General features: G+C 35.7%; 1 protein-coding gene across 1 annotated transcript in view; it reads right to left on the bottom strand.

Moving 5' to 3' along the window:
- mink1 (misshapen-like kinase 1) overlaps positions 1–10071 on the bottom strand; it is a 53288-nt gene that overhangs the window by 30197 nt on the left and 13020 nt on the right. Inside the window, exons 4-11 of the mRNA XM_073840033.1 lie at positions 9609–9719; positions 8843–8933; positions 8254–8384; positions 6675–6729; positions 4453–4531; positions 1937–2112; positions 1232–1301; positions 1051–1084 (exon numbers count right to left, since the gene is read on the bottom strand). Coding sequence (XP_073696134.1) covers positions 1051–1084; positions 1232–1301; positions 1937–2112; positions 4453–4531; positions 6675–6729; positions 8254–8384; positions 8843–8933; positions 9609–9719 — 747 coding nt within the window. The remainder of the gene's footprint in view (positions 1–1050; positions 1085–1231; positions 1302–1936; positions 2113–4452; positions 4532–6674; positions 6730–8253; positions 8385–8842; positions 8934–9608; positions 9720–10071) is intronic.

The raw sequence follows: 10071 nt of genomic DNA, 5'->3' as shown, positions 1-10071 counted from the left end.
AGTCTCAAGTCAATATCATTTATCCAAGTTATCAACAATTTTAAGATGACTTAAACTAGTAAATAACTGACTTGAGACTTGAACTAGTAGATAACTGACTTAAGATCCCCTAAACTAGTTGATAACTGACTTGAGACTTGAACTAGTAGATAGATGACTTAAGACGAATTGAACTAGTAGACAACTGACCAGAGACTTAAAGTATTTGATAACTTGGATAAATGATAACTTGAGACTTGAAAATATACTAGTAATTACCTGATTTGAGACTTGAACTGGTAGATAACTGACTTAAGATCACTTAAACCAGTGGTTCTCAATCCTGGTCCTGGGGGACCCCTGCTCTGCACATTTTGCATGTCTCCCTTATTTATCACACCTGTTGAGATCATCAGCTTGTTAGGAGAGAGATACATAAACTGAACTAACGAGCTGATGATTTCAATCAGGTTTGTTAAATAAGGGAGACATGCAAAATGTGCAGAGCAGGGGTCCCCCAGGACAAGGATTGAGAACCACTGGTTTAAGTGATCTTAAGTCAGTTATCTACCAGTTCAAGTCTCAAATCAGGTAATTACTAGTATATTTCAAGTCTCAAGTTATCATTTATCCAAGTTATCAAATACTTTAAGTCTCTGGTCAGTTGTCTACTAGTTCAATTCGTCTTAAGTCATCTATCTACTAGTTCAAGTCTCAAATCAGTTATTTACCAGTTTATTTCAATCATTTATCCAAGTTATTTACTATTATACATCTACACCAGTTATCTACTAGTTCAAGTCACATCAGTTATCTATTAGTTTCATGCTAATATAGTTACCAATTTGAAGCAAATCTTAAGTGCAAATACCAGTTTAGGTCAGGTCTCAGATCAGTTATCTAGTAGCTCAAGTCAAGTTACAAGTTAGTCATCCACTATTATAATCAAGTATAAATGTTTAATATTTTATCTAACAGGTTAATTTTCTAACAAGTTTATTATTTGGTAGTTTAAGTCAAGTTGACCCTAAAATTAAACTTCTGTAGAGTTTCTATCTCTGGTCTCTGTACATTAAACTGAGAAAGGAGAGTGTGTTTAAACATCCTAAAATTTACACACATCATACCGCTAAGTTAGTGAGTTAACACAAAAGGTCAATAACATTGAAATTAAAATCTTCTCAGAGGGAGCTTATGCAGTGTTGTTTAGTGCTATGCAGGGTTGTGTAAACACAAATGCTGCTGTGTTTACCTGGATTCTCTCTCATCTCCTCGGTTCTCATCCTCTTCATCACTACCGCTGTACTCATACTCGGTCTCCTCTGAGAGGAATCAAGACAAAATGAAAAAGAGAGAGACACAGAGAGGGAGGGCAGGGAAATAACGAGAAAGGCTTTAGGCTTTAATATAATATGGCTAAACACCGTTTATGCAGACTGCAGCACTTTAGAGTCTAAATCATTTGCATTCTTCCTTAACTGATACTGTATGAGCTCTAATAATACTGCTGAAGGCTGCTGGCTGGATGCTTCCCTTTTTAGCTATTCTCATACTTCATATTCAGAAAGAAACATAATTCAAACCCAGCAGTGCTATTTGATTACACTACTGACCACAAATCTCATGAATTACTAAGCTATGTACAAGCACCACTTTTGTGGTCTAAGTCAAAGGTGAGCTCTGATTGGACGGGAGTTTTAGTGACCTTACTGCACAAAGGCAAGTAAACAAACTTTATTAAACATTCTGTTCCAGCACAAATGATGGATACATAACAATCTACAGTCCCAGAGGAGCCCTGACTCTGAAGACAAAACTAATTTCTATACTGGATTAATTATTAAACATTGTATTAGAAAATGTGGAACTGAAAGATTCTGTCTAGGGATTCTGGGATTAATAAAGCTCTATTGTTTTTGTATGTTTTCTATAATAATTTGTAAAGATGCACACATACCTTTTTCACCACGTTTCTTCCGTGTGCGGTCAATGTGATCTTTGAGCTGGATGCGGACTTGTCTCTCAGTGGGCTGGTCTCTGATAAAAGAGTGCTTCAGTAGCTGTTCTGTGGATGGACGACTCGGATATGACTTTACCAGACAGCCCTCGATGAAGTCAATAAACTTTTTAGACCTGAAAGAGGCAGTAGAACACGCAAGAAATTAATATATTAGCAAGAAAATAAATTGAAGACAAAATCAGACTATAGAATGCTGCTGTACAGTGCAACAGGCAATGCCCTACAGGCCTCAGGCCAGTGTGAAAGCTTTTCAGGCCAGTTGGTGGGCTATTTGATCTATCGGGCAAGTGCTGCATTGACACTACTTGACCAAGTACATTTCTTTTTGTAGCATGCAAACACAGGGCTTTCCGTTATGCGTGACATATTTGTTGCTTTGAATTCTACTGATTTCTAGGTACTTATTACAAAGGTAAAGTCAGCTGGCTAACACAGATAAGATGCTTTTGAAAACGGGCTAATGAGTTGTGACAGTCTTGGAAGCTGCATTTAGGTGGAGCTAAAAATGACTGGTACATCAGCAATATTTTACAGTGTTCACAATAGTTATATAGGTTTAATATTATTTCTGTAAATTGCTAAACTTTTTTGTAAATAAAATTAAAAACATTTAATGAAGAAATAAATACACTACCATTCCAAAGTGCTGTTTCTTGTGCTCTTAAACAGTAATAATGTCAAATATTATTGCAAATAAAAAAATTGTTTAATATGTGAATATACTTAACAATGTAATTTATTCCTTTGGCATAATAGATGCTGAAAATTCAGTCTTCAACATCACAAATGCTGTTTTTGTGTTTGAGACATCTCTCTTTTACTATCATTTATTATTTTTATTATGTTAAAAACAGTTGTGCTGGTTAATATTTTTTTTTTAAAAACTGTGATTCCTGTTAGGATTTTTTGAAGAATAGAAAGTTCAAAAGCATTTACACAACCAGTCAAAAGTTTTTGGACAGTGAGATTTTTAATGTTTTTTTTTTTTTAGAAGAAGTCTTTTCTCCTCACCAAGCTGGCATTTATTTGATCCAAAGTACTTTTATTATTAAAAATAACTTCTTCTGTTTGAATATATTTTAAAACGTAATTTATTTCAAAGCTGAATTTTAGCAGCATTACTCCAGTCACATGATCCTTCAGAAATCATTCTATACATACATTTTTTTATTATTATTATTATTATTATGTTGAAAACAGCTGAGCAGAATTTGTTCAGGTTTCTTTGATGAATAGAAAGTTCAAAAGAAGAGCATTCGTCTGAAATAGAAATCTTTTGTACCATTATAAATGTCTTTATCATCACTTCTGATCAATTTAAAGCATCCTTGCTAAATAAAGTATTCATTTATATAATTTATTTCCCCTCAAAAAAAATTATACTGACTCCAAGCTTTTGAATGGTATAGTGTATACTGTTACAAAAGCTCCTAATTTCATCAAAGAATCCTAAAAAAAGGAGAACTCAACTGTTTTAAATATTGATAACAATAAAACAAATGTTTCTTGAACGGCAAATCAGTATAATGGAATGATTTCTGAAGGATCACGTGACACTGAATACTAGAGTAATGATGCAAAAAATTTAGCTTTGAGCACAGGAAAAATATTTCACAATATTACTGCTCTTGCTGTACTTTGGATCAAATAAATGCAAGCTTGGTGAGCAGAAGAGACCTCTTTAAAAAACTATTTAAAATCTTACTGTCCAAAAACTTTTGACTGGTAGTGTATTTCTTTAAAAGCATTTATTAAACAGCATTTGAAATAGAAATTGTCTGTAAAAATCATTATCTTTACTGTCACTTTTGATTAATTTAACTCCATTTAAAAACTACTTTTGAACAGTGTTTATTTCTTTCTTAAACATAAAAAAACGTATTGCTAAAAAAAACAGAAAAATTCTAAATCAAACAAAACAGACAGACAACATAAAAAAAGGCTGTTTTAAACTGGAAGCAGAATAACTTATACATCATTGCTAACAAGGCACAATGCAATATCATAAAACATGGCTGCCTTTTAAATCCCAGCCCAACATAGGCTCCATCTCTACTTCTTATAGCCAGCTGTTCAAGGGCAGGGCTCTGACCAGAAGGACTAAAATAACTCCAACCCGAAAACTAAATCACGACATGCCAATATATGACAACTATAGCCAACCAACAGAAGGAAAGAAGAAAAATGTCGACAAAATAAAGAAAGAGAAAGCTTTTTTCGTCATATAAAAGCACTCTATATGTGTGGAGATGTAGGTGGGTGCAAAGGCAAACACTGCGACTCCTGTCTGAAAAACATTATTAAACAAGGAAACCACATGCGAGAAGCTATATGGGATGCAGCGATCATAAGTATGCAGTGTGTGTATATATAGACAAGGGGAAAAAGGGAGGGAAGGAAGAAGGAAAATATAGCTTGATCTTAAAATAACAGCTGAGACAGTGTGTCCTCACCATTTCTTGGACTTCAGTTTAGGAGGAGGGTTCCGTGGGATAAGGAACAAAGCTCGCATGGGATGCATGTCACACAACGCTGAGGGAAAGAGCACAGCAATCAAACACGCTGATAAAAGACTCTTTCACCCATGTGCCCAATTATCACACTAACTGACTCAAGAGGTGACAACAATTCATGAACGCAAGTAGAACAGTGACTGGGTCGCTGCTACACGCTGTCCGTGTGAGCGGGTGAGTGTGTGAGAAAATATGACTAAGTGTTCTGCTGCATAAGTTCTGACAATGGAGCACAAATCGACCTCCACCTCTGATCTTCTATTTCAGGAGTGTTAAAGGGTTAGTTCACCCAAAAAAGAAAATTAGCCCATTTACTCACCCTCAAGACATACTTCTTTCAGACAAATGCAATCAGAGTTATATTAAAAATCGTTCTGGCTTTATTAAAAGCAAAACCTTAAATATTTTTTTTCTTTCACAAATGCATCTATTTTGTTGCCTTGTTTATTTAAAAGTGCACTTTCCTTGTTTTAAACCTAGCCAAAAAGCCATGTGTTAACTGTGAAACATAGTAGACTTTATTTATGTGCATTTATGGTGTGATCACTACATTTTCGTGTCAATACCTGTTCATTTTTACAGCGAACAATGCGCTGTCACTTTAATTTAGTGCATGCAGCACAGCAAAAAACTCGGTGCGGAAACGATAATGCAAACGCACTGCTCCTGGAACACACTACCGGACCGCAACCTCGTGCAGTGTGAACGCTGTAATCAGTTGGGTGTGGAAAAAAATATGCAGCGCATACAGAGTACGTGTGAAACAGGCGTTACAGGCGCATGCGCCTGTTATCTGCCAGGAGCAGCTTCATTGTACAACTGTTAGCCCAAGCTAGATTAAAGTGATTATTACGTTTTAAATATGCATCGATTTGCTACAGGAGGCCTTTACTCACCCCCGGAACCGTGTGACACTTTTTATTATGGATGGATGCGCTTTATTGGACTTGTGTTGGACTGATAAAGAGAAACACCCACCCACTGCCATTATAAAGCTTGGAGGAGCCAGAACAATTAATAATAAATGTAATGTAACATCTGATTGCATTCGACTGAAAGAAGTCATATACACCTAGAATGCCTTGAGGGTGAGTAAATGGGCTAATTGTCATATTTGGGTGAACTAACCCTTTAAATATCACAAAAGAAATTTTATAGGTACTCATTTAGTGTACTTTTTTAATATAGAATTGTTTTACTATTATTGCTCCTTTAGTTTAACTGGCATAACTGGGATGGGGAAGAGATGGGTTTAGTATTATTGTTTGTTTGTTTTGTAAAACATGAAATGCTCTTTTAAGTCATACTATACTACAGTTAAGGCCCATTTACACCAAGGATGATCATTCTAATAACTATAAGATTGTTATGATCATTCCAATACTTAAAAACAGGAAAGCCTACATCACAACTTTAATGACTACAGCATAGCACAACAATATCACAATATTGTTGCAATCACTTTCAGAATATTTTTTTCTAGCTGATGAGTGAGAAAAACATTGACAGCCAATCAGAACCCATCTAACTTTAAAGCTAAGCATTTAAAATGGCAAACAACAACTGTGCACTTATAATAAACAGAATTTTTGGATAATAAAAAATAAGTTAAAAAAACTGAAAAGTTATGGTCCAATATTTTCAACATTAATATAGTTATAATTAAGAGTTTCTGTTGCAGATGTAGTTCTTGGTGTAAATGGGCTTTATTTTCCGGTTGTATAGTCAGATTGGTCAAGCATTGCTTGAATAACTTTCACTGCTTGCAGTATTACTCCGTTAGCATTTCAGACCAAAGTATGTGAGCAGTATTCAGGGTTGCCAAGTCTGTGGTTTTCCTGCGGAACTGGGCTACTTTCAAACTGTTGCTGCGGGTTGATTTTTATTCCCCGTGGGTTAACGGTTTGACATATTGCATAAAGTATATTTGACTGAAATACTCTATATTCAACCAATGCAAAAACTAAATATATTAAACCCTTTTTTGTTTATTCATTTAAAAGAAAAAGCTGTAATGGTGACTTCAATGTGAGTGTAATCCTGCTGGTTTGAGGGACTGATATAAAGTATATACATAAAGTATAAGTTTTTGTTCATAACGAGGCCCTGATCCACACTGTAATGTGAGGTTGCATCAGTAAACACATGGACAGTGTACTTACGAGGTGCTCCTTCAGCCATCTCTATAGCGGTGATTCCCAGAGACCAGATATCACTCTGTTGTAACAAAACAACAACAAAATAGTTTCATTAATTTCAAATCATATGCTACTGTGCAACTGATATAAAAAGTATAATAATATAAATATAAAAATAAGCAAATAAACACACACAAACACACCCAACCAATAGAACAATTGAAATTCGGTATTAAATAATATTGAACAGTTTAAAAAAAAAAAAAACATGAATAATTGTATTATTTTGCATGAACATTAACACATATCATGAGCTTCAAAGTGGAAAAACAAAAGACCAAATACTAATATAGATGAACCTTTTCCCCTTCTGCAAACAGTCACAGACAATGCTCTGTGATGGTATTCATTCAAACCAAACAGAGAGAAAAGTTTTGAGTATCACTTCACTAAATAATAACCAAGCTAAATGTCACGTATAATAGACTGACAGGTTTTTATGGTGATTAATATTAGGCCTACTTAAAAAAAAAATATATAATTAAAAGTCAACTGAAGTGAAACACGCAGTGTTATTCTGTGTGTTGACATAATTTAAACTGAAACAGGAAGACAGGGCAGGACATATTGAGCAGTCCCGTCCCCTTTTTTTAATAGCCAATAGCATTTCGTTTATATCACAGCTTGGGCCAGACCCTCTGAGCTCAGTAAAGCCGCATTTGACAGCATAAGACAGCCACAATCTCATACATATTGCTACAAACTATAGCATTCTGTGTAGAATTCAAATGGTTCTGATACATATTATGGTCTTGCGCATATGATCCACTCCGTGCTATTGCATCTCTGGACTGGAGCAGACTGTGTGCGTGCTGCGGTGGTTTGTTTGAAACAGCGTGAAACCAGACCTCTTTTGGCCCAATAGAAAGCATAATTCTGCAAAGTCTGAATTGTTCCCCATCCCCCAATAGTGCACTACGTGCCATTCACTGTACAAAAAAAACTAATTCAATGAACAAGTGACCGATTTCAGCTTCAGAGTCTATTTATAGTATAGGGCGCGGGACGCTTCAGATTCTAGAGAGCATTTGATTGGACAGAAAGTTTGATGAAAAGCTGAAGTCAGGGTGATGCCATCAAAATCATTGACCCATATTGGCGGAAGTTAGAGGCTGTAAGTTCTGAATGAGTTTATCTTATCTATATTAAATGTGAATTTTGTCATTGTTTTGAAACACACTAGCTTATAGATAACCTTATGGTTAACATATTCATACTAAAAAGCCAACATACTTCCATTTCGATTTAATGGGGACTTTAAACCTCCTCAGTTTAATAGTCAATCCTGTCCATGTAAAACTAACATAACAGGGCTTCATGTGATCTCCACATAGCAGCCACCATGAGAGGATGCAACTATTTCTAGACAAGTGATTTGTTAAACATATTGTAAATTAATATACATCATATTAAATTGAAATGCTTAGTGACCCACATACAGGCGCGCACAACCATTCAAAAGTTTGGACTTCTTTCAAAAAATCTTAACCAACCCCAAACTTTTGAACAGTGGTCTGCATCAACAGTCAGAAGCTCATTTTACCCTGTAATCATAGGTGGAGTCAGGATTCTCATCACAGGCAATGACTTCTGGGGCCATCCAGTATGGAGTGCCAATGAAAGTGTTTCTTCTGCCGACTGTACGATCCAACTGTGCGCTCACCCCAAAGTCCACTACAGAGCGAGTGAGAAAAGAGGAAGCAATCAAGGTCTGTAGCATTACAGGACACTCTGTGGTTACAAACAGTCGTGTGAAACCTATTGCTAAGCCAAAATGTTTATATTCATCTATGCTAATTCCTTTCCTCTCATACATGCAGACACACTCTTTCACTTCCGCCACACTCTCCCTCAGGTTGTGGTGTATGAAGATATTTTTGTCATGGTGTCAGGCCTATATTAATGAGCTTCAGTGCTTTGCTCTAGTTGTTAAAAGATGATGTTCTCTAATCAGACAGGATATAGGCTAGACAACACACACACACACACACACACACACACACACACACACTCAAACACACAAAACAGAGTTACGCAAATCAAATATCTCTGCATCAGACAGCCCTAAACCAAAAACAAAGTTAATGAGAGAGTCTGTTTTCCTTAATACGACAAGCGAATATCTCACGCACCGAGTTTAACCTCTGCATTCTCTGTAAGGAGTACATTCTGTCCCTTGATGTCTCTGTGGATGACTTTATGAGCATGGAGGTGAGACAGACCCTGAGGAGTAGAGAGACAGTGTTTACTGACTGTGCAACATCACATGTAATCATTACAACTAAAAGATTAACTCAAGTAAGGCTGCAGTTAAGTGTCATGTATCAGGCATGTAATGTATATCGTTAAAGCTGGCATGAAACGGAAATTGCAGTCATCTTCTCTTCTATGTTGTGACATATACAGATCGCTGGAGCACTTGAGCATGTAATCAGAGTATGTTATTGTACAGGGAATCAAAACACTTTTGATTATCCACCTTTTTCTTGATGTGACAGTGGGCAATGCCATTTGTAAATTTTATGGGTCTAGCTTCTGGTCTCATCCACCTCCAGCTATTTCTAGTTGTACAAAACAGCTCGCTTTGCTGCTTGATATTGCAAATTGGTGTGTCTTACCATATTATTTTAATGTATTATCTTAATAATGAACACACTGGTTTGTAGTGCAAACAGTTTTACCGTTTACTGCATGTTATTCTCGTTATTTCACTGTGGCGGCTAATCTCACCCATAGGCTTACTTCCGCATTAAAGAAAAAGGTGGATAGATTATGAGGAAACATGAATAAAACAAAATAAAAATAATGTGCATTGATAAATCATTTAGAATAAACACTGCAATATTCCAAAAAAAAAAACAAAATAAAAATGTAAAATTTTGATTTCATTTGTCTCACTCTCAGTATTTCTCTGCAGATGTAAGCAATCCAGTCTTCTTTCAGAGAGTTGCCCTTTGTGTTCTTCACCAAGTCTGTTACTGAGCCGGCGCCACAAAACTCCATCACCAACTAAACAAGAACACGCAAAATTTACATATATGAAACTTGATACAGGCTATTTTTTTTTTCTAAATCAACAAGGTGCATGACATTAAATTGGTCATTTTTTATGCTAAACCATTTCCGTTAAAGGGGACATTGGATGGCCATTTTCCACAAGTTGGTATGATTCTTTAGGGTCGTTATGAAAAGTCTGCAGAACACTTTGGTTAAACTTCCTCAATGTTCATGGTAAAAAACACAATTGTGACCCTGGACCACAAAACCAGTCATAAGATTGAATTTGGTCACACTTTATATTAGGTGGCCTTAACTATTATGTACTTACATCAAAAAATAAGTATAATGTACTTAATGTGGT

The sequence above is a fragment of the Garra rufa genome, chromosome 5 (assembly GCF_049309525.1).
Source record: "Garra rufa chromosome 5, GarRuf1.0, whole genome shotgun sequence".
Classification (NCBI taxonomy): Eukaryota; Metazoa; Chordata; class Actinopteri; order Cypriniformes; family Cyprinidae; genus Garra; species Garra rufa.
Note: the sequence above shows the minus strand (reverse complement) of the source record. Positions and strands in the feature narration are given on the sequence as shown.